The sequence below is a fragment of the Scomber scombrus genome, chromosome 16 (genome assembly GCF_963691925.1).
Source record: "Scomber scombrus chromosome 16, fScoSco1.1, whole genome shotgun sequence".
Lineage (NCBI taxonomy): Eukaryota > Metazoa > Chordata > Actinopteri > Scombriformes > Scombridae > Scomber > Scomber scombrus.
In genome coordinates this window covers 21,130,999-21,156,618 of record NC_084985.1, presented here as the reverse complement: position 1 = coordinate 21,156,618, position 25,620 = coordinate 21,130,999, and the positions used below count along the sequence as shown (strand labels likewise).

Below are 25,620 nucleotides of genomic sequence, written 5' to 3'. Positions count from 1 at the left end.
CGTATCCTGGTTACAGGTGGAGTGTGCGTGCGCATGCAAGTCTCCAAGGAATTAACAAAAACAAAAACTCTGAGGGCATTGGGGCTTTCTGCCTAAGAGTTGGCACTTATTAACATTAATATAACCTCCAACTACCATTTTTCTTTATGGGTAATTAAGTCCACTAATTAAACATTCCCATACAACCACACACATGCACACCCTATATGCGTAAGCCCACATACATACGTGCTTAAAGGCAAAATAAATTAAGCTTAATTTAATTTGAGCTGGGTGACCTGGTGTTTAAATCCCCACAGCAACCAAAGCCGAGTTGATCAAGAGGCACGTATCTTGCTAAAAAGTATTTAAGACACTATGCCTACCTGCTCACACTCTCACAGTGTCTCCATATAGCACATCCTGCTAAATGCTTCAAATGTGAGCTGAAAAAATGGGGTTAAACTTATGCCTTTGAGGTGTGTGCTTCTGCCTCTCGCTGTATATTTACATGTCCACATCAACATTCAGGTCACTTTCCAGCTTCTCTAACCTACTTCATTGCGTTTGCCTGGCCTGTCATTCACAATTCTTCTTTCCCTTTGACCCACTAGTCTCTTATATGCTCGGGTTGGTCCGCGTAGCCCCCGCTGACCCCGCTGCCCGAGTTTTTGTGTGGTCGGGGCAAATTCCCGGCAGCTCTGTAATGCTTTAAGAGATTAGCCTGCTCAGCTGAGGCCTGCTGGTATCTGTGTGTGTGCGTGCCGGGCTCAGACCAAACAGAAAAAGAGGTCAGCAGTCACAGCAAGAGAGGGCGGCGAGGAGAGACAGTGCAGGACAGTAAGATGGGATGAAGTGGATTAAAGAGCAAGAACTTGGGTTAGGAAAGACCGTGGCCAGGGGTGGAGGAGATAACAAACATGTGGGACTGTGATCCTGGGTGAGCTTGGTTTCAGTGTGCTCAATAACTTTTTATTCACTTTTTTAGGGGATATACACTCTTACAGCTTTCTAAAAAAAAGAAGAGTCAGATTGAACAGAAATAGTCCTAAAAACTCTCCAGTAGCTGCAGGGATCGTCTACTTCTTGTGTTTACTTTCAATCTCTGAGTGTTTGAGAAGATTTCTGTGAAACTGGAGTTCTTAGGAAAGCTGTAACAGGTTTGTGCTTCTTACCCCGATTGATATTGGTCTTTCCAGAGTACACCTTTCTAAATCTCTACAACAGAGGAGATAAGTCAACTGGACACTTTCATAGTACCTTGGGTGAAGTGGCGGCAATGAAATATAAAGTTTCAGACTTTTAACACTTTGGAGAGTTGATCTCATCTGCTGCAACCTGCGCTGCGAGGACTGATGCTGCAAATTGTTCTCAACAGAATCTCCAAAGAGAGGTTGCGGACAACTTCGGACAAATACTGCATGTTAAAAAGCGCAATCACACAGATAAACACACATACACATGTGATGAAGACCATATGGTGTGTGCAGCGGGCAGGCAGGCGGTCAGAAAGAGGGGTATTGAGGTTTAGGGCCTGGCGTAGCCTAAGCCACTTGGGCCTAACAGGATTAGGAGGCTGGGTTACTGCAGGGCATGCTGCCGGTGGGACGCAGAGGCCAGGTTTCCGTTTGGGACGCAGGAATACACTCAGCCTTTATAAACATTTTAAAACACATTTGACTTCCACGGGTTGCGACAAGGGTGGGAAATCACCACCTGGCGAACCTGGGCTGATTTTGGCTGCCGTGGGTGTGTTTCTCCATTCTGCTGTGCCAGCCACTCTGGCAGGTAACCAACCGCTATAGTTCATCTCTATGCATTTGGTGCCACGGGAGACTTAGTGCTGGAAAAAAAAGGAGCATTCGGGGGTCCAAGCTGCAGGTGTAAACCAGGGATAGATTTTGAAACTTTATCCCCTTTCTTACGTCACAGCAGCTCACCCACGCTGCATAAAATCCAATCCAATTTTGTGCCGGTGAATAAATGAATTTGATATCCACAATTTAAATATGCAGCACTACCAAATGCTTTTTTTTTTTTTAAAGGACAAGTACACACGCTTTTAAAGCAGCGTGCCATTTCGAGTGTGGAAGCTTGTATTGCTATAAATGGAACCATTAAAGGAATAGTTTTGACATTTTGAGATTTGCTTTTTGCAGAGATTTAGATGAGAAGATTGAGAGAAGAGAGTGCTATCAATCTTCTCATCTAACTCTCAGCGAGAAAGCAGATGAGTGTACTTCTCAAAATGTCGAACTTTAAAAAGCTATGTAAATATTAAATCCGCCTTAGATGTTTGGCACAGTGTGGCTGCCTATGATGAAACAAAACATGAACCGCTCCATTGTCAAACAAAAAAAAAAAAAAAGGTGCGACGGCCAATAAAAAAATAAACTACCTCAAATATTGCCGACAAAAGTGTTCTGATGTTTTTATTTGTTGGAGAATTGTGAAGAAAAACATTTCACATAAATGAACCCACACACACACACACACACACACACACTAGACTACACTCTGTATCCTGGATAAACAACACAATGCGATGGCTGAGAGGCTTATTGTGCATCTAATGGAGTGTGCGAATCTCATCTTGTTAAAGGAAGTGCCGATTGCTGAGGAACAACCAACCAATACACACACACACACACAAAAAAAAACACTTATACAGACACAAGGTGGGTGAAGAGTACTTACGTTTAAGGAAGCGATTACGGACCCATTTATTCTGTTTGCGGGCGTACCGCCTCGTCGCGGTCTTCAAAGCTTCTATACCTGAAGACAGTTAAAAGGAGGCTGTCAAAGATGAAGGGTGGACAAAAGAAAAAAAAAATCTTTAAATCAATTCTTCTGGTTGATCGGTCAACTGGTGCATCGAAATCCATCTTTGTGACTCTGATCAGGTGATTCTCTGACCTTTTTCTCTAAGGATGTCTTTCTCCTGCTGGGTGCTGCTTTCAGGAGCGGTTAGGTAGTCATGAAACTCCTTAAACCCAATCGACTGGAAAATCCCGTGTTGATAGTCCTGACTGAGAGGAGAGGAGATGAGAGGAAAGTGGAGGAAAGGAAAGGAAAGAAAGGGAAAGGAGAAGAAAAGAAATATTATCCATCAATAAAATAAAGTTTCCGTCTCCCGCTTGACATTTCGAGACACCCGATGGTGAGTAATTTCACCTTCTCCACCTCCTCTATCTCTCTTTCCCTCCCTGAACAAAGAATATCAGTCCGAGCAGATGTGAAGCCCTTCAGGGGACACAGTGACAGGATGACATTAAAAAACTGAATGGCACTGGCAGAGGGATCCACGGGTGCTGAGACTCGGTAGCTCGACCACAGTGACACAAGGTTGAAGCACAGGCCTGCTGGTTACCTCGCCACACAGCAGAGAGAGACCATTATACTCTGATATCGTCAATATCAGACCATATCAGCCCAGTTAGAGCGGAGCTGCCTGTTCAAACCCACGCTGAACTTTTCAGATGTTTGTAATCGCTCCGCAATTGGTTTGCGTGCCAAGTTCAATGACCTGAAACTTTTCAGAATCTGCCGTGACTGCAAAAATAGTAGAGGTCAGGTGTGGTGGCAATTTACTCTCTGCCACTGCAAGAAACATTTTTTTCCCCCATCTTATCAAGTCTGCAAACGTTTAAACTTAAAAAGGTGAAAACTCACTTTGTGTTTGGTCCAAACACAGCATCACAAACACAAATCTACCATCTGTATCTGTTTATTTCACAAAAAGTATCTGTATTCAGATGTTTACCTGAATTGTGAGTGTATACCAAATGCTGTTGGGGATCGTCTGTGCTGCTTTATTTTCATTTTTCTTTGTTTTCTACTACAATTTTAACTTTTAATTTGTATAACTTTAGCTGCTAACAATGCATTCAAAATAAGAGCTCAGCATGTTTAACCATGTGCCTAAATTAATCAAATAATAAAAAAAGGATGTTGTGAAAATAATGGGAGGAAGCCCAGATGAATGTAAGGTTGGTCCGAGGTATTTTTGATTTAACAAATGAGAAAGCTATTGGAAAAAAACATGACATAATAGTACATTAGGCCATTATGAGCCACATTGCATAATTTATTCTGGAAATGTAGGTTAAATATGAGATGGGAGGAGGTCCTGATGAGAATAAAGTTAGTTTGAAGCTTTTATGAAAAAATAAAGAAAGCTATTGACAAAAAATACATATGCTCTCTTGGTGAGCACTTTTAAGACGGTCTCTAACTCTACAGTTTCTGTCTACTGCCAAAATGTGCACATTGGCACACTTGAATAAAAGAGGTAAAAATGTGCAACTTTAGTCAAGTATATAACTACAATATTTGAGATGCTGTCTGAACACATTATCTGTTTATATACAAATAATGCATTCATATTCATTTCTAAACTTAATACAAAAAGTACAATTTAACTGCAGTTTTAAACCATGTTGTCATCAGCCTAAGAAAATATCAATATGTTCATGCTATTTAAAATTTCTCCATTGAATATTAATGAATTCACCACTGCTCAATGATCTGCAAAGTTTATGATCGCTCTTAATTGTTATGGTTTTTTATTCTGTCATAATCAGATGAGCAAATATGCAAAAAAAACCTATTTAGACCCAACGAGAAAGAGAAATGGATGAGATGCATTTCTCGCAGATGGTTTAAAATGATTTTTGAATAATTTTCAGATCACTCTAAACATGTAAACCAAAAATATCTTTTTTTTTAAACCACTTATTTAAAAAAAAGTTTTTTTTGTCTTCTGATTTACTTTTTTACCTTGAATTCACTGTTCCTGCTGTCAATTTTGACTCTTTGCTCTTTAACTCTCTTTTTAAATACATTGCACAAACAAACATTTGTATTAAAACTATTTGTTTGTAACTTAAACACTTGTAACAGAAAGAAGGAGAGGAACTAACAAAAATAAATCTGGCTAGTCTGGCAGAGACAGAAATTTGAGAGTAGCGACAGAGCACAGGAAATGTAGAGTCAATGGAGGGAGAAAAAGAAATACGGAGGGAGGAAGAGAGGAAGAGAGGAAGGGAGGGAGGGAGAGATTTGACCTTGATGTCTGGCCACAGTAGCCAGCCGGGGATGGAGACATGAGGGTAAAGGAGAGAAAGACAGACAGAGAGAGGTGGTGGTGATGGGGGGGTTGGATGGGTGGAGGGGGGAGTAAAGTGCTCGGGTGATCAGATTGCTGAGAGGGCAATAGTGGCAGAGATGGAGGGAGAGGGAGAAAGACAGAGAGAGAGAGAGAAAGAGAGACAGAAAGAGAGAGAGAGAGGGACAGAGAGGATGAAGTGGGGGAAGGTGGGGGCTGCCGGCTCAGAAGGAGGGATGGGGTGATGGGGTGATAAAAGAAAGGAGGGACGAAAGAAGGGAATTGGCAGCTTCCTGGGCATCGTTCCACCGATGCATCAACTCCCCGCAGCCACACCCCAACACACACACACACACACACACACACAATATCAATATCTGCTGCCAGGAGACACACAGCACAGCAGTACATGTTCACATATCTGCTTCAGCTGTTAGTGAAACCAACCTACATGTTAATACATCTTTCAGGGCACAGGAGACAGTTTATTCATAATAAAATCCTGCATTTAAAAAATACCACATCACTACACTCCATTAAAAAGAAGAAGAAAGTTCTACACTTACTTAAATCTGATGCTATTTATTTCTTATATTGCACCATATGGTGAGTAGGTAGCTGCTGGGACTAAAATCTGCTAGAGATAATGGAGCGTTTATTCCTGCCCAAGAATTTGCTTGTTGTTAAAAGTTTAAAAAATAATAATGCTTGCTGAATCAATTGATGTGTGCTTCTAAGTGGAAATGTCAATCATGGCATTTTCCATCCCGACCGCGAGAGAGGTGATTCAAGGACGACAGCCGAGATCCGTTAACCGACAAGTCCTCCTCTGGTGCTGCACACAAAGTGCAGCAGAAAGTAAATACAGTTTGAATTGTAGCAAATACTGATGAATAAATAATAATAATTGATCGTAATTCAGTTTAATATCTCTGATCTAGTAGCCGATGACACATTTTTCTCAACTCCCATATCATTATCTGTATTTTATCCTGACAGTGTATCCACAACCACAAACTCATATTGAGAAACAAGGGTGTGGCTTATACACATGGAAACAAGCACAAGACAACAGCAAACATGTTCCATCCTAACAACTAAATCTATTACCGTGTGGCGGGAAAAAATGGAATTTATGCAGATTTGGTAAATAAATAACAGAGCAAAATGAATCCAAACTGTCACAGCCCACATCAAAATGAGGCAGAAGGTGTCTTTACGCATTCGGCCACAAGATTTCTTTCAGCTTGTTTTGGCATTCGTGGTAGGAAGTGAGCTAGTTTTGGCAAAAGTACAACGATGAGTGATACTTAAGAGCCACCCTTTATAAAAACCAGTTCGAACTGTCTAAAAATCTTTGAAATTCCAGATATGACAGATAAAAGTGGAAGCCTTGTTAGTATCAGAGAGGAAACAGCCACTATAAACAGCACAGGAGGGTGTTTTTGGATTTTTATAAACCACAGTGAGAAACAGATAAAATGACCATGCCTGTGGATCGTGGTAACCCCGAGACACCAACGCACAAAACCACTCACAGAACATGAAACAGTGGCTCCATACCACTGAAAAAGGGATGTAGGACCAGTAAGCTATGGGTCACATGATAGCTGTTAAGAGAATGTTGGGGATGCATTTGTATATGTGTGGAAAAACGTAATCATATTACAACAGACACCTCACTCAATACTCATTTGCTCCAGAACGGCCAGGATGTTCATTCAATGTGGCGTAAAATTCTGCAGCGCTGAGGTAAAAAGCACCAATTACTGCAATCCCTCGGTAGTGCTTACGTTGTACGGAGAGGTCTTATCTCTGCAATTATTAATAATCTCTAGACATCCTAAAGAAATATCAGCCCCATCTGAGCTAAACTAGCAACAGTGTGGGCTGTTTCTAAATTGGTCCTGTGGGCCTTTGGGAAACGACAGCATACAGAGTGACCTGTCAAACCGGGAAGAGGAAATAAATAACTGGATGGCTGCTTGGCCGAGTTTACTAGACTCCCGTCGCCCTGGTTACAAGAAAGAGAGGAGTTAACTCTGGGCTCAGACTGAATGTCTGGATCATTAATTTAGCTGGGAGGACGAGAATGGGATTTTGAACTTGTTGCATGGATACTGAACCCAAAGACCACCTCTTAAGAGCTTGATAGCAATGACTACAAGGAAAAAAGGGGTCATAGGTTTTTGGATGCTAAAATATACCCAAAATCTGTATTTGATAAGCTGAATTTTCATAGGCTTTGAGGTGAAAAGGAGGGGGGGATAATTGCTTGAGACAGAAGCTTCATGTAGCAATCCAGTATTTTTTGGCTTAATGAGGGCAGGATAATGCAACATCTCCCCATGAGACTCAACAAATGATCTATTTAATATAATCCCTCCATCATGTAGTATTTCTTCTGACATGACTGCCAATCAAGATTATAAAACCTTGCGAAAAAACAACAGTTTTAAAGATAAAATCTGAAACAATGATAACACTTGGCAGCCCTAAGGCAATATGATTTCAGGATATCAGGATACTGAGTCTATAAGTTCAGGGGGTTGAGCTTTTTCTCCCCGCTCATGTTTTTACCTGCCGTCCTGAACTTTCTTCTGATTGAAGCGGACGTGGAAATCTCTGAGCTCCTCTATGAGTCCAGCAGACAACATCTCATCTACACGAGCATCCAGCCGCTTGTCCAGGACAGCTAGAAAAGGTGCACCAGCAAAAGAAGACCTGAATACTTATTTCATGCCGTTTTAACATTAGAATAAATGGAAATCCATACAATTCTCCCTCCTCACCATCCACTTCAGAGTGCAGCCAGAGGATGCAGGGATCTGGGTATCTCAGCGGGCCTCCGAGCTCAGTGCTTCCCTCCAGCCCTTTCTGCTCCTCCAGCCAGCGACTGTGGGGGACGCCCGTCTCCTCATGGATTTGCAGGCTCCTGTAGAGGACAATAGCACAAGCAGAGGTGTTGTGGTTAAATTAAACTCTGATATAGACATACCCAAACAAATGATTTTCAAAGTTTTCTAAGTTTGATGCAATGCCTCCAATGCTCTTCTGTGCCACATATTTAAAGTCTAGTTTGAGAGCAGTAAGGCAAGATAATTACCAGCAACAATAAATCTAGACAGTTTGAAATCAACTATTTTCTCACCAGGACACAGTCTGAGCTAAACAAAACTATGGAGAGGTTGAGATTCAAATCCGAACCCGCCTCTTTAGCCATGCATGACAGCGCCCTGAGGTTATAAAGAAAAGATGATTCCTGTCATTTCCTGTCATAGAGAAGAGCAGGGTAACCTAACCTGCTCACACAAAAGAGCAGAGTGCGCTCACTGCTACTCATCAAGCTGTGTGGGTGTGTGTGCACGCGCGTTTGTGTGTAAACAGACACTCATCCTGTCAGCACGGTTTGGGAGGAGGCTGTATACTGCGACTGTCAGTCTGAGACAAAGCATTAGCCTTTCAAGACATCACACAAAACAAGAGAGAACTTATTATATATAACACATTTACAGATAGAAGTTAGCATGCCACACACACTCAAATTTACTTAAAGATCCCCTCCAGGCATGTTTTACGACGCAAAATTACTGCTTTGAATAATAATTTGTGTCTAATATGGTTTTTCCAAATACGGTATCTATTTTCCATTTACGATCTACATGTATTTTTCATTTTTTCATTATTTTTAATTTGTTTCACCTGTCATGTTATTGCCTCCCATTGGCTGGTGCTGGTGAGACAACACCTAAATTGTCTGTTTTAAAGCCCTGAAAAAGCCCTGTTTACTTAATGATTTAGCCATTACAATAAAGGCTTTTTAATACTTTCTACCTTTCTGTAATATTTTCTTATATTTGGAGTGCTTGGGTTGCCTTCTTGTTTGAAGTGCCCCGTTTTTTTCTCCCCCATCTTCCAAAAGCATCCGACACATTTTTGATCTGTGTTTTATATTCTATAGAGTAAACCAGTCATCTCTTTTCTGAGCACAGAGACACTTTCCCCCCTCAGCAGATGAATGTGAAAACAGCCTTTAAGTGTCAAACTTTGCACATACGTCATTTTACACAGTGAAGCTCCAACATTCAACTGAAGGAACAAGAAGAAAAACACATTTTTCACAAGTTGGGGGGACTTCAAGTAGACGTGCTAGCATAAATTATTACCAGTAGCAATATTAAAATGTTGGAGGAGTGAGTGGAGGGCAGTAAGATACAATTCAACATTCAGTTGTATCACACACCAAGAGCGTAATGCTAGTTGGCTAGCTTACCTGCTAAACGCCAGGACTGTTTTATGCTAACTTAGTAACACAATGTATTGTTACACATTAAAAACAAAATTGAAGCTGCTTTTGTCGCTAATGTTGCATATGCTTCTTTTGCTATTAACTCCATGGATGTATAAAGGGAACTTGGTTGATTAACTCCAACTAGCTAGCAACAGATTAGCTAAATAAAACATGGCTGACAAGTAAGAGTGACGCAGGAACAACTTAATTTATCATTTATAGCCAAAATAGAATAAGTGTGATTATTTCATTTGATTGAATTGACCTCCAAATGGTTGTGCAGTTTTGTTTGATAAGTAGTTTTGATGGAGAAAGGCAAAAATGTTAAAAAAATCTAGAAATACACATCATAGAAATTTGAAAAATGTGTTTTTTTAAAAACATATTTGGTTACACAAAATGAATAATATATTATCAAATGTGTACTAATAAACACGTTGCTAGCTGTATCACCTGGCAATCTTGCGTTTGTCATTGGGGTGCAACATGGCAGCCATTTTTGGGTCCACCTCCATCAGGCGTTTATGTAACTCGGCTCCTCCCAGTTTCTCCAGCTCCAACTTCCTGTTTTTAGCCCCATCTCCTCCATCCTCTGACTCATTGTTCTCCTGTTGTTGGACATTTCAACTTTAGAGTTTTAGAGTTTAGCAGTGCTTGCATTCAAATTCCTCCCACCTCCAAAACCTTAATAATACATAGTGTTACAACAGCGCTTCGGGACAGAAATAATGCAGAAAATAAGTAGGAACAAAATCAGAAAATGCACCTTGGGCTTTTTTATCTATCATTTATTTATAGCGTTTCAATTGAATTATTATGCAGCACGAAGATACAACACCTGAGAAGTCACATCTTGGCAAATGATGAGATGAAAAAAGCCCAAATTTTAACACTAGAATAACTTTAAGCACTGAAAGCAGCATACACTTTGGCCTAAAGTGGTGCTTATTTTCAAATATAAGACAGTGGGTGCCGATAAATAAGAAAGTAGTGCATAACTAAAGTAAACAGAAGATGTGTTAGAGGAGTAGAGGTCAAAGAGAGAAGTATGTTCGAGCTGTGCTGTTCTTGTACTCACCGCTGCATCAATCAGAACTTTCCACAGCAGAGACTCAATATAATAATTTGTTCCTCCAACAACGATTGGCAGTTTGTTTCTGCTGTGCATGTCATCTATGTCACAGTGTGTTAAGGAAAAAAACACATTTTAGGTACATGAACAATTCTGGTGTGATTACGCCTGGTTTAAAAAAAAAAAACTTTTACACAAATGTGCTACAATTACAATTATTGCGAAATTACCTTTGAGCTCATTAGATTGCATTCAAAGTTTAATGGCATAAAAACAACCCTGGTCTGTCATCTGTCACTGCATCCCTTTTACTTAATACTTCTTTATTTTCAGAGCCTTTTTTACCTCAAAGAAAGATTTGAAATAAAAACAAAATTCAAGTTCCAGTCTGCAAGCATGACTGTTGTCTGATTTTATAATAAATAAAGCCTTAAATTGCTAGTTTACACCTCAGCGGGAGTGAGTTTCTTTCTGTATATTTACCTTGAAAAATACACTTTAAAAAAAAAAAGGCAAAAAATTGGCTAATATCTAGTGACAGAAGTGCTGCAAACAGCGTACAAGGGTCAAAACAGGCATGCTGGGACTGTGATTACAAGCACAGTTTGTGGCTCTAAAAAATAAATGCCTCAGCAGAATACATAATAAACAAGACCGACGCCACTTAAGGTAAATATTACATTGTCATTTTGTAAAGAGGAGGTATTAAACTCAGTATTGACTCTCTTAGTGGTTTCCTCCTTCTTGTCAGCATTTACAGTAACTGTGAGTGCTTCGTGGCTGATATGATGATACACTCTTACTGTGGACATTTAATAGAACTGTGTGTATAAGGTAAAATACTCAACCTTGAGGTCTCAGTATGCTTCAGACAAAAGTGCTTGTCGGATCATGTGACAGTGTCTGAACCCCTTCCTCTGCATCTATCTCACGCTGGAATTAGTGGAGTTTGATCATATAATCTTTGTAACATCTGTATATGTGTCCAGGTGTGAGAATGTAGGCAGGATTTGAACTTGCCCCCCCCCCCCCCGATTCATCACACAACCTCCGCCAATCATCTATTTCTACAATTCATCGTTTCTCACCATCTGCATGACGCATTCGAGTGTGGCCATTTAGAGGCATTAACACTTGCATTTTGACGCAGTCAGACCAAAATTTGAACCACCCAATTTGTGTCAAGCATAATGATCCCTTTAAAGTGTTCAATATATAATTAACATAAAATTACACTGCAACAATATTGACATTTAATTAATCGTTAAAGTTATAAAAAGCCCAAAAAGCTGTTTCTGCTTTCCAGATGTGAAAATGTACTGCTTTTTTTTTAAACTTATATTGTAGTAAACTTCATCTCTCAAGATTCTGCATTGTTGGCTGGACAAAACAAGCAATCTGAATACCTCAACATGAGCATTTTATAGACCAAATAATTAATTGATTTATTACTCATTAATAGCTGCAGTCACAGAGTCAATACTGGCATGTTATTTAATCTCAATATCAGCTTCTCGATATGGTTCATCTCAAATATCAATATTAGAACCTTGCTGGTCACACAGACAGAGCTTGCGTGCCACACCTTATTTCCTCTCTCTCTCTCTCTTTTTTTCTGTCGCATCTCCCCCCATCTTGCACCTTTCCTTTTCTCTCCCCCTCCCTCCCTCTACTAGCCTCTACCTTCTCTACACAGGGATAATTTAATAACCACTCAAACAAGATAAAGGCCCATCAGCCATCGTCACTCACCTCCTCTCTCTCTCTCTCTCTCTCACACACACACACACAATTACAAATCAGTGAGGGTTGAATCACCGTGTTCGCCAAGGAAAGGAGGAAGGAGACGGGAAAGAGTGAGGATGATCACTGACAAGCAGCAAGGGAAAAAAATAGAGAGGGAGAGAGAGAGAGAAAACAGAAAGATAACAGGCCAATAAAAGGGGAAGGGGTATAGAAGGAGGGAGGTTATGTGAATGGCATGTTGAATGAAGAATTGATAGCTGTTGATGCGTCATTAAGTCCGCCGCCTGCGTCTTTGAACTTGTCAAGCATGTCAGCTTTCTCCATCTAACACACACACCCACACACACCCACACCCTCGTCTTTCCCCTCCATCGTCTCTCGTTCCTGCATTACAGTTTGAAATCCTCCACATTGCTTCCCTCCCTTCTAATCTGTATTCATCTCTATCCATTTCTCCCTCTTCCCACCAGCAGGCTCGAGCTGCAACAAGCCTATTCTTGGAGCTACTGCATCCCCTCGCCGCACTGGTGAGTGAGTGTGTGTGTGCGCGAGAGAGAAGAGAGAGAGTGTGTACGTGTGTGTACCTTCCTGATCTATTAATACCGTCTCTAGTTATTGCCTCCTCTCTCCACATCTGTGTGATGGCCGGTGTCTGCGAGAGGGTGTGACTGCCCAGTGTGTGTGTGTGTTTGTGTGTGTGTGTGTGTGTGTGTGTGTGTGTGTCTGTGAGGGCGCAACAGACACACTCCACTATAAATATCATCTCAGTGATCTCTCTCTCTCTCTCTTCTCATTTTCAGTGCAACATCTGCAGTGAGAGACACATTGACAAAACGAGGACATAACAGATTGTCTTCTACACACACATGCATATTTCACACACACATGCACGCACGCACGCACACACATACCCTCAGACCAAATAGTAAAAGCCAAATCAACTAAATTCTTCCCTCATAGTTACCACTTAATAATCAAGGCAGGAGATGAGACAGAGGTGATGGCTACGTGTGAGAGGAGGTGTTACGGAAAATACTGTTCCCTCTGCTTCCGCATGTTTTCAGGAAAGGATATTAGAGCCAGGGCTTTGTTCCTGAAGTCCACCACCGTGTAGCTGCTTACTAACGGGTCCACAAAGCTGATCATGTGATGTCTGCACTGGGCGCACTCCTCTGCAGTCACCTTATTGGTTATGATGTCTAGACCATGGTACACCTGAGGGGGGGAGGATACAAAGGAACCAGTCAACACAGAGCAAAAGGGATGTTATCACAATCGAGTGAGTGAAAGCAATCATTAGAAATAAATGCTTTACAAGTAGATACATTGCAGTCATAGAATATATATGGAGGTTACAGCAATTACATAAAAGTCTAGCAATGGGAGTTCAATCTAAGTTCTTTGCCCTAGAAAGCTTAAAAGCCTGGACAACACTAAAAAAATACCTTTCATCAAACAAATATGGCGAGGGATTGGAATGTAGGCTAGTGGTGAGGATGAGGAGGAAGGAGTGTTGTGGAGTGCTGTCCACCTGAAATCTCTCTACAAAATAATAGACACCTCCTCTGTTTATTTTACATCACCCAGCGAGGGGGCTCCCTCTCGGAATGTGACAGCTTGGTGTAAAAGCCTGCCATGATTTTCATTCTCGCACACATACGTACAGAGAGAGAGAGAGAGAGAGAGAGAGAGAGAGAGAGAGAGAGAGAGAGAGAGAGAGAGAGAGAGAGAGAGAGAGAGAGAGAGAGAGAGAGAGAGAGAGAGAGAGAGAGAGAGAGAGAGAGAGAGAGAGAGAGAGAGAGAGAGAGAGAGTCAAGAGGGGAGTGTTTCTGTTCCCAGAGGCCTTTAAAAACACCTATTCTTGCTTTTGTCCATGTTTCTTTGAAAATTTACTAACTTGAGAAAAATTAAACATGTAAGAAGACAAGACAAGAACACATCTCTGCTGTTCATAGTGTTTGTTTGTATTGTATGGATTTATCGTTATGTCACTTGCTGTTTCTTCCACAGGCATGTAGTGCATGTGTAGTCATAGCACCGCAAAGCTTTGTGGAACGGTGTGATGGTATGGCACACCACTGAGATTGTTTACATCCCTACGAACTGACTGGCTCAATATGTGCAGCGACTGGAAAGAAAGATGACTCACTACGTTCAGCTTTCAGTACATTTGTAGCTCCTGCATAATGTACAAGGAGCCGTGGTTTGAACTTTTGTTACTCTGCTCGTGTTTGCTGAGTTGTCAGAGCTGCAACATAGTCATGTTTGCAGAGTTAACAATCTGCTGTTAAAGACCTCCACCGGCAAAATACAAAAACCTGGTCAAGATCTATATTAAGACGTGATATTTTAAATATTTCATTTCACTGTTGAAGTTTTGGGGAATCTAAAACTTCAAACTTGTATTGAAGGTGAAGGTTGTGCTTTAACCTGGAAGTTTAAACTGAACAAAGGGGCCCCAACCAGTCGAGGATCCCTGGTTCAAAAGGTTAAAGAGAGGTTCAGAAACGTGGTGCATTTACTGTAGCAAAGCTTAAAAATTCTGAATTACAACCGCAGCATACTTTTCGCGTCATGTTCTGCCTCCTGCCCCCCTCGCCTAAAACAAACAGAGTATTTCCAGTAGATGACAACGCATCTGACATGGACAATCTCCAATGCTCAAACCTGATTCTCCACACATTGTCCAGAATTCCTGTGTGAAAACTGTGTGTCACTCAGAGAAGGGAATCAGCCTGGTGTTGCCAGGAAAACTTTATGAAACCTTTTTCAGCTTTTTACCAGTAGGCTGAAACGTCTGGTCGGGTTCATCCGTGAATTGGGTTAAAAAAACAGCTTGGTGAAGCACTCTATTGTTCAATAATTCAGAGTAGGAAAATCATGAGAAGTCAGTCGGGTATTGAGACTGAAATTTGCTCTCAACATGAACAGCATGAAAGAATGGATGAATGAAATCACTCTTGACTTTTGTCCTAAACTGATTCCCACCCACCATCCCTCTATGAAAATGATGAAGCGTTCAACACAAACGATGCATTGTGGAAAGTTGAGATATTTTACATTTTACTGACTAGAATCTTTGTGAGGCGTGGGTAGTGAAAGAGGAAAGATGGGGGAGGAGAGGGTCAAAATCATGTTTTAAAGATGGCGATATTAGACCGTAACTAGGCAAGGCACTCAAGTTTTAGAGCATGGATGTATTAAGACTAGATTACGTGTGCCGAGATGTCCAATGCTCACTGGACCCCAAACATTTTTCAGGCTTCTTTTTTCAGGTAATAGAGAGATGTGTATTTTTATTTAACCTTGCCAAAATCAAAAACACCAGAGCACAAGTATAAAGAATGGATTAAATTTCATCCTTTCATTCCTTCCCAGGAGACTTAACAACCATTTACACCCGGCCTCATGTGACCACTCCAACAACTGTCATCCAACAGCTTGTCCTCAGGTGACTCCAACAACTGTTATTACAGCCTGGAGCACTAACGAACCAAGTGGTATCAATGACCTTTGTAATGACCCCACACAGAGGTTAAATACCTAGGATTTCCTGCTAGTCAATTAGAAATGAAGAAGCCCTTTGGATTCGGGACCAAATGTGTAAAAGTATCTACAACCAAGTCCAGTTGCCCTTGGTTCATCCCTCCTTGGACTGATCATATCCTTGCTGACAGTTCGTGTGTGGGTTGCGTGTATTTCACCCAATGTTCTTCAGCACGGTGGCAAGCCAAAATTTTGGGAGCAGGGCAGGACAGAGCAACCCAACCAAATAAATTATTCACCGCTTCTCTGCACGACACCAGTGTCAGCCAAGCAAGGGATGGATGGACGGACGGTAGATGGATGGATGAGGGAGATGGAGAGCAAATGAAAAAGTATGAAGGTTTGACAGGGGGGATTTTAGCTTGTTGGAGAGGAGAAGAGAGAGAAGATGAACAAACATAAGAGGAGACAGAAGAGCGCTGTGTACTTGTTACAGAGAACAGGATGCTCCTGACAAATTTGCACACATTATCATCCACCACCACCACCACCACCACCACCACCACCCCCACCCCTCCTTTGGCTTCACTACTCTATCTTTCCTTTTGACACACACACACATTGTACAGAGAGTAGACAGGATGATAGGTAGTAGAAGGATGGTGAACTGATGGTGTTAGAAAGACGGATAGAGATGCTCAAAGAGATAGTTTGTGTCTGTGTGTATGAGAGCGAGTGACACAATTAAGTGAGCAATTGTCATCATGTGTCTTTCATTGTAAGCCACACTCATCCCAGATGAACACAAAAAAGCTATTACACTATTTAAAAGTAGACAAAACAATCTCACCCCAAGGTCCATTTAGTAGCTGCGCTGGAGCTCCGACTGCATCGCACCATCTTTTTTTTCAGCAGATTGGAGTTCGCTAGTCATGCAATTGTACATTTTCAAATTTTCGATTACTTTAAAAGGACTTCAACTATATTATTTTATGAGCAACTACATATCCTGCCATGATCGAAAGTTCCAGGAAACCTGCTAAATGGACCTTGTGGTGAGAATTTACTGTCAACTACTCAATATTGCTCAATGCTACTCAATTATCCTTAATTAAGCTTTTTTTTTAATGTTCATCCTTGTTCACAGCCTTCTTCACAGCTGTACTCTCCTTTTTTTCCACTGCTACAGTAGTGAAGTCTCCTCTTCAATCTTTTCCCCTTACTCCTACCCTACCCTCTCACTTTGTCCATCTTACCTGCCACTGAGAGAACACAGCGACTTATGTAACCACTCCTGAATGCACGCTCATGTGTTCTCGTGTGAGAGTGCTGAGAAAACTGATTGTGATGTGTGTGTAGTACTTTCCCACTGTGTGGAAGTCCATACTCTATGCTATCAGGGTTTAATGTAATGTTAGCGTTAGCAGCTATCCTACTCTTTAATGAATATGTGAAATTTATGCTTCAGCAACTCTAGCCAACATTACCCAAAGATGCATTCAATCATAAAATTTGGCAAACAAACTGGTTAATTCTCATCCTGAAAGCTTTTTTTGTAATAACTAACATTACATTTGAAAGCTGACTGTTTGGAAATATGAACTTAGTTAGATAATAAACTAAAAATGACTGTGTAAGACCAAAATAAGTCTTAAATTTGTCCTTATCATACTTATAATACTAGGACTAAATACAATTTGTAATTTAACTAAAAGGTTGTTTTGTAGCACAGTATTATTTATGAAATTATGTGAAGGGTTCACGTTTTAAATACTCAGCTGGATACATTAAAAAGTCAGCCAAAGACAGTGTTTTCAACCAACTAATGAGGATAACATTAGCTAAATTAGCTGCCTAGCTACACCTGATAGCCACCAGCCAAAATCAGTGGTTGCCGGCTAGAAAAGAGAAGCCCTTTGCTGTGTGCCTCTGTTTGAAATCAAAGGGCCATTGTTTCAAACGCCAGTAAGCATTTCAAGTGATAAATATGCAAATGTTCTAAATTTCATTATGTTGCATATGAGAACAGAAATGATGCATATGAGAGCGTACCAGCTGTAGCTAACAGAGGTGGGGCTTAGCAAACAGTTTTTGTATTTCACAGTTTATGGCAAAATAACTGTTAAAAATACATTTTTTTAAATGGATTTTTGTCCAGTGAGCATTTTGTAGTAGTGTAAGTGTTGTATTTCAAGGCACCAATATTACAGACTATTTAAGTAAACATGCATTTGTTAATCAATACATTTGTGCAGGTTATTGATTATATCCTTGATGACAGTGCGTGTGTGCGTGTGGGTTGCATGTACTTCATTCACCAAATGTTCTTCAGCACGGTGGCAAGCCAAAATTTTGGGAGCAGGGCAGGGCAGAACAACCCAACCTGATAAATTATTCACGGCTTCTCTGCACGACACCACTGTCAGCCAAGCAAGGGATGGACGGACGGACGGATGAAGGAGATGGAGAGCAAATGAAAAAGTATGAAAGATTTTTTGTTTTGTTTTTCACAAAGAACAAGATTGTTGGAGAGGAGAAGAGAGAAAAGATGAACAAACATAAGAGGAGACAGAAGAGCGCTGTGTACTTGTTACAGAGAACAGGATGCTCCTGACAAATTTGCACACATTATCATCCACCACCCCTCCTTTGGCTTCACTACTCTATCTTTCCTTTTGACACACACACACACACGGATTATACAAAGAGTAGACAGGATGATAGGTAGTAGAAGGAAGGTGAAATGATGGTGAGAGAAAGAGAGACAGATAGAGATGCTAGAAGAGATAAGTTGGCGTTTGTGTGTGTGTGTGTGTGTGTGTGTGTGTGTGTGTGTGTGTGTGTGTGTGTGTGTGTGTGTGTGTGTGTGTGTGTGTGTGTGTGTGTGTGTGTGTGTGTGTGTGTGTGTGTGTGTGTGTGACAGCGAGCAACACAATTAAGTGAGTATGGGTCATGTGTATCTCATTTTGAGGCACGCTCCTCTAAGATGAACACAAAGGCTCTCTTTAAACACACAGACACTCATTTTAAAGTGTAACTTCACGTCCTGGTCTGAGTCTGACTCCTCCCACTGCATAATTTCGAAGGGGAACAAAACAAATTGGGTTAGGGGCTGATAGGGGCGTGGATGTGTGAGGCAGGGCAGGAGCTGCTCAGTGGACAGAGAAAAGTTGATAATAATAATTATTATTATAATGAGAGGAAGTCAAACAGTGCAACATTTAAAAGGAGCCAGAAGTCATTTTTAAATAAATCTGTCTGTGTTTAACTTATTTTCACGTGAAGACAGTTTCAGCTTCAGCAGCACTGACCTGTTGGAGGCTCCATCTGTGATTGTCCGCAGGAGGAAACAGTGCTGGCAGCCACAAAAACAGCAGAAATCCTCTTCAACTCTCTGGCTGTCTGTTCCCACAGTTAACAGCTGGTAAAATTTAGTTTTAAAACATTCAATCATGGTATAACAGGAGCTCCACCATTACTGAACCTGTCCGCTGTGGAGCAGCAGGAACAGACAGTTGGAAAGTTGAAGAGCTACGGGATGAAATGCAAAGAGGATTTCTGTTGTTTTTGTGGCTGCTGGCAGCTCTTCCTCCCATGGACAGTCACAGATGGAGAGATTTCCTCCAGCAGGTCGGTGCTGCTGTTAGCTCCTCAAGCTAAACCTGTCTCGAACAGCATATTTGAAAATGATTGCGGGTGGGCTGCTCAATCTGAAGGTTTCTACCTATATATACACATTTCATAACATAGAGAACGCCAAGTCAACTCTATGTCAGCATTGGCCCTGCCTTTTCAGGGCTGATTTCAAACAGCAGATGACAGCTTGAGTTTTATCAACCCATGAAATACCTTCATTACAGTGCAGTCATAACTTAGTTTATAGCTCAAAAAACACATTTAAGTGTGCAATACCTCTTCAAAAGTAGACAAAACAATTTCAACCCTTGAGGTCCATATAAGCAGCTGCTCTGGAGCTTTTCACTGTATCGCACCATCTTTTTTCAAGCAGATGGATGCTTCAAAGTTAAAATTTCATGAGCAACTTGTGATTGAAAGCTCGAAGAAAACCCACTAAATGGGCCTTGTGGTAAGATTTTTTATGTCAACTACTGTTTCCAAGGCAAAGAATATATTTGTGTTAATACTTGCTTTCTCTCTGCCTTTATTCTCAACTTTACCTACTCTCCTTTCTTTCACTTCAACAGATGTGAAGTTTCCTCCTACTCATCATCCCTCTCATTTTGTCCTTCTTACCTGCCGCTGAGAGAACACAGTGACTTGTTATCTAACCACTCCTCAATCTACACACACGTTCTCAAGTGAGAGTGCCAAAAAAAAACAGATAGGGATGATTTCAATTTTGCTTTAACGAAGACAAGCAGACCAAAGATTAAAAGCAGGCAGACGAAGACCAGAGTCTAAATCAGAAAAAAATGAACAGAGCCACCTGAGTGGAAGATATGACGAGATGATGCTTTGAGGAGGAGGGGGGGCTGCAAATGAGATAGAAATGAAGATTTTCAGGTAATATTGGTTATATTTCTCACCATCTGGGAGACCAAACACCCAGCAGCGTATACATGGAAATATATTTTACAGCCACCTGCAGGGATATTAAAAAGTTAATCAGTCTGATATTTTTCTACAAATGTTTCCATCTCTCCATTTTATGCAATTTCTTTTTCTTTTTTTTTTACTCCCAAGGAAGTGTAAATAGGGGTTTTTGGGAAGTAACGGAGGAGATATTGTAACGATTCATCACATTCAGCTCTTCTCATTCCAAACCTCATAATTCATGCTGATATACTTCAATGGAAACGCAGCCAATGTGGGTTCAGCTGCCTACTCCTCCCCGTCTCGCTTTTAAATGGATGTGAATGGATGTGACCGTGTGCCAGTAAGAGTGGAATGTGTGTGTGTGTGTGTGTGTGTGTGTGTGTGTGTGTGTGTGTGTGTGTGTGTGTGTGTGTGTGTGTGTGTGTGTGTGTGTGTGTGTGTGTGTGCGTGCGTGACAATGAGCTCAGTGTTTGAGCTCTGCAGAGCCTGCAGCCAGCCTGCCTGGCCAACCTTACGCCCTGCACGAGACAGCTGTTCTTCTGCCACATAAATAAGGGGGGAGCATGGCAAAAAGACAGAGGGCGAGAGACATAGAGAGGTGAAGGGGGAAAAAGAGAGAGAGAGACAGCGAGGACAAACGCTCATTGAGAAATAAAACAAGATTCAGAGAAAGCCAAAAGATAATGAAGGAAGATAAAGCAGACCTTTCAGAGTAGCGCTGTACCAATGTAATGGCTTGCCAGTTTTTTATTCCACGCCATTAATTTATTGCGGCGAGCAAATGACGCGTAAAGATCCTGTCGATATGCCACTTCCTGCATGTGCTTCACAATACATGCATTTGTGGTAGACCTTTAACTGGGAAACCGGACGTTTCACTAATGACTTTCAGAGTTAGCCAACAGAGATTTACCCTATGGAGTTTTAAGGTCGTTTTGAAACACTGCATTGACAACATACATTTTATTACATTATGAATAGCTTGGAGACGGAGAACAACTCTAACAATGAGGACTGCCGTTAAATATACTGAGCAACAAAGAGTTAGCAACTACAGTTTAAAAGGCATTATGGAGGAGCAACGTTGTTTAGCAGGCTAGTTTTGCTACATAAGAACAAAGACAGACGTAGATACAGGTGAAATGGTTTAGTGAAGAGACACAAAAGCTTGTAATTGCGCTCTGTGAAGCACCCCAGAGTGCGAAATAAAGGATATTTGTGACACAGTGACTCCTCGCGGGGCTAGTTAGCACACTACCGTGGCTGGTGAGCCAACTGCTAACAAGCTAGCCAGGTGGGACACGCTGGTGCTAGTCCGCCATAATAAGTCCCCAACTTTCTTTCTATTTTCTCTGCACTGTGCTGTTTACTCCCCTATGGCTTTTTGTTCTCAGGGCTGTGGATAATCCAGAGAACATTCAATGAACACTTTTATTGAAAAGAGGGAAAAATTGCTACAAGTTAAACAAGCTTGCCATCCCACAAACTGTCAGGTCAGCGAGCTATTTAGCTCAACTGCTAACGAGACAGCAAGTTCACACAGTTTATTTAAAAGATGTATTATTTTGTACCATTGGCTCCTTTCTCATAATTCTTTGCAAATGATACTTATTTGTAAGTATAATTTATATGTAATAAAAAAAGAGTACTGGTACATGATATCGTCTGACACCTCGAGTTTGGGAATCAGAGTTAGTATTGGGTAAAAAATGTAGGATTGATGCCTCTCTATAATTCTTAAAAAATGAATGACTACATTTGTAATTCGGTTTTTCTCCAATAGCCTAGCTAGAATTTTGATGTTATTGGTAGTTTGAGCGAGCAGTGATTTGAATTACATTTCATTGGCTTTTTCTCTCAAAAGCTGAAAAAAACCCCAGGACAAATACTTGTCCTTGACATGTTCTGCATCGAAATTGTTCCATTTAGAGAAGAAAAAAATCACTGCCATAAAATGCCTGAATGATATTGAAAGCTTTAATTAAAAACAACAGTCATTTGTAATAAGCTCGTCCAGATGACATTTGAGGCAGACGGTACAAATTGTCCTCATTGTGACCCCTCGACATGGCCTCAAACATTCACCAACGCAACTGAAAGGTTTTATATTTTCATTGTTCTCTCTGAATCCTTCCCTCTGTTGCACTTACAACAGAATACCTACACTATCTGTCCATTTTCTCTTTTGACTCCCTCTCTCCTCCCCCCTCCAGACACCATCCTTCAACAATGTATCCCTCCATCTTCCTCTCCTCTCTCTCTCTGTGTGGAATGGCCCAGTAATGCCAGACTAATAAATCATTCATGGCGTTGCCCCCCCCACCCCCTTCCTCTTCCTCTTCCTCTTCCTCATCCTCCTCCTCCTCCATCCTCCTCTCCCTTGCTGCTTTACTGTAGCGGTGACCACACCACCAAGCCCACAGACTGCAGTTTACACACACACACACATACATTTGCACACAACAAAAAATCAGCTCTCTTTTTCAGCTCGCTCCTACACAGGCTTAGATAACTTAAAAAGATGCAACATAAATCGGATGTGGGAAGCAGCATCGCCCGAGTTACAATACAAACAGATACGTCAAAACCCAGACAGGTCATAGCCACACCAGACTGATAGAGAGACAGTGGGAGGGGGGGAGAGAGAGAGAGATAGAGGGAAAGAGAGAAAGGAGGACGGATGAGTGAGAGCAAATCAGAGGGACATGTAACACATAGCTGCACAGTTTGAGCGTAGGATGTGTTGAGTACGTAGATAAGCAGTTGGTGTGTGTAACAACCTCTGCCCAATAATAAGCATAACCTTTGAAAGAATAAGCTGTGCGGCTACATGACAATCACAAAACCAAATTTATGACTTCAAAAGCAGGAAAGGCCGTTGCGCCATTCAACTTTTATGAGACTATGAGGACGAGGTTGAGGCATGACAGCTTTTCTGCCGCTTGGGCCCATTTCTCACATTCAACAGAAAACGAAGAAGGTTGACAAATTGTCCTTCTTTGTCATATTTTTCACCGCTCATGTTATCTTTGAGACAATACGGCAGCGCTTCTTTTCAAACACGCATAAAGCAAAGGGTCAGCGGCCACCAGTGCTTCCAATAGTCCCACAGGCTCACACACAGCTAAAGTAATGGTGCTTGCTTGTGCATGACCTGTTAAATTGCCCCCTAGGACCGCTAAAGGCCCTTCAGTAAGTATGATGCCCCCCACAGCCCCGCCCACACACACGCCCCCTTTTTACTTCATGAGTGAAACTATTTATTTTGTGGTACCAATCTGTTTTTTAGTTAATGCGTTCAACGGGTGCTTCTGAGTGTGGGTGATAAATCTGCCCGTGCACAAAAAAAGCATGACAATAGGCATGAAATGTGAGGCAACACATTTTTTTGTTGGCGAGCGTGTGAGTAATTTCAATATAGAGCCTCAATGATTCAGTTCATCCACAGAAAATTAAACTCCAACTATTTTGATAATCAATTGATTGTTTAAGGCATTTTTTTTGTAAAGATTTATTTTTGTGCTTTTTTGCCTTTATTCATATAGTAACTGGCAGAGAAGCTGTCAGGAACAAGGGAGAGAGAGAGAGAGAGAGAGAAGGGAATGAACTGCAGCATAGGTCCATGGCCGGATTCGAACCAGGGAGGCTGCGATTACGTGGCATGCGCTCTAAACACTAAACCGCCAGGGCGCTCTGTTTTAGCCATTTTTTAAAGTCCAAAACTGGTTCCAGCTTCTCAAATGTGAAGAATGGAATGTTTTTCTTTGTTGTACATGATGCTTAATTGAATACATTTGGGTTTCGGACTGTTAGTCGGACAAAACAAGAAATCTGAAGACATCACCTGAGGCTGTGGGGAACTATAACAGATATATCTCACTATTTACTGACATTTTAAAGACAAGATGAATACTCAGTCACATTCATTCATTACATTTCCTACATTCAAAACAGCTGTTGTCTATTCATTTGACAATCTGACTATTAAAGTGACAAGAAACTTTAAAAAATTACGAGACAGACGATTCATCGCAGTGAGTAAAGGTGTCAGTATGTTTTAACTTAACTACCTGAGTGATGGTCAAACTGTGTCTGAAACTCCCTCACTCCTTTTTCAACATCAGAACTGGGGACAGCTGTGTCCAACAATTTCAGAAAATCAACAATCAGACGAGCGTGTCCACTTCTTAGAGCGAGTGGAGGAATGTTTTGAACTTCTCTCTCACTCTTTTTCCCCCATTGTTCACACAATTACTTCTGTCAGTTCAACACAAGGAATGCCTTTAAGGAAAGACAGCCAGCTTTTCAACACACTATTGAATGTGGCTGTTCAAAAGAGCGTGGTGAGAAGACACACCTTGTGAACCAGGTTATTTAAAGTATACTGACTCCTTGAGTCAACAGTCTTTTTTGTCAAAGTTCAGTCAAAGTTACAAAACAAAAAAAACCTGACACTTAAGAGCTTCTTAAAGATAAATGACACTTACGCCAATGCCTCTATTTATTTTAATCATCTTATTCATGTAGTTTTTAGTAGTGAGGTATTGAAAACACCTCAAATTCTAAAAATATATCTTCAGATTGAATCAAAATATTACAGAAAGGCAATAATAAACTGAATCATCATTGTAAGAAATGAGACAGGAACTCCCTGCTGTTGAACATTCATAAGTAAAGCATGTAAAACTGTCAGTATGGTCTTTCCTTGTCATAACAGTCATTATAAAGTGTTTTACAGAAGGTAGAAAATACAGGCAGCCAACAGTCTAGTCTGCACACTGACAGCGGCACGCAGCTGCCAATAATCTTAAAATGAAAAGTAAGACGGATCATTTCACTGTGCAGCAGAACAAACACGGCAGTGTATGAAGGATGATCAAAGCTCTGAGTATGCTGCTCTAATGTTTCGGTCTGAGCACTCAAAACATTAATCACCTCTGAAGTGAAATCGCTCTGTCCCTTTACTGCCACCATCTATGTCAACCGTTTCTTATTACCAATCATTTGTTATATAAAAAAAAAAAAGAAAAAAGACAGAAAGTGCTGTCAGTAAGTAATGCCTTGATAAATCCTTCTCTCCCCTGAGGTGAAACCTGATTAACAAGTGTCTCTCCATTACAGCTCATCAAAAGCCTGATTCATCCAATTAATCCTACATCTTGTGCATTTCAAATAATCAGTACAACAGTAACTCATGACCTTGATTAAATGTCTTTATACAAACATATACAGACTGTAAATGTAGTTGTCCAATTTCTCCACCTTGAAAACTACTGTTCTGCAATGTCTGACAATTTTCTGACTGTTTTGGTTATGGATTTGGAGATTTCCTGTGATTTTTGTTAAGTAACTCTGAATATAACCATTTCTTTCATTTGTGTG

At 41.0% G+C, this 25,620-nt stretch overlaps 1 protein-coding gene across 2 annotated transcripts in view; it reads right to left on the bottom strand.

Annotated features, from left to right (window-relative positions):
- The window catches only part of trit1 (tRNA isopentenyltransferase 1), a 36,333-nt gene that overhangs the window by 7,226 nt on the left and 3,487 nt on the right, over window positions 1-25,620 (bottom strand). For both annotated transcript variants that reach the window (XM_062435565.1, XM_062435566.1), the window contains exons 2-8: window positions 13,270-13,410; window positions 10,456-10,554; window positions 9,831-9,985; window positions 7,879-8,021; window positions 7,667-7,781; window positions 2,896-3,008; window positions 2,677-2,754 (exon numbers count right to left, since the gene is read on the bottom strand). In XM_062435565.1, coding sequence (XP_062291549.1) covers window positions 2,677-2,754; window positions 2,896-3,008; window positions 7,667-7,781; window positions 7,879-8,021; window positions 9,831-9,985; window positions 10,456-10,554; window positions 13,270-13,410 — 844 coding nt within the window. The remainder of the gene's footprint in view (window positions 1-2,676; window positions 2,755-2,895; window positions 3,009-7,666; window positions 7,782-7,878; window positions 8,022-9,830; window positions 9,986-10,455; window positions 10,555-13,269; window positions 13,411-25,620) is intronic.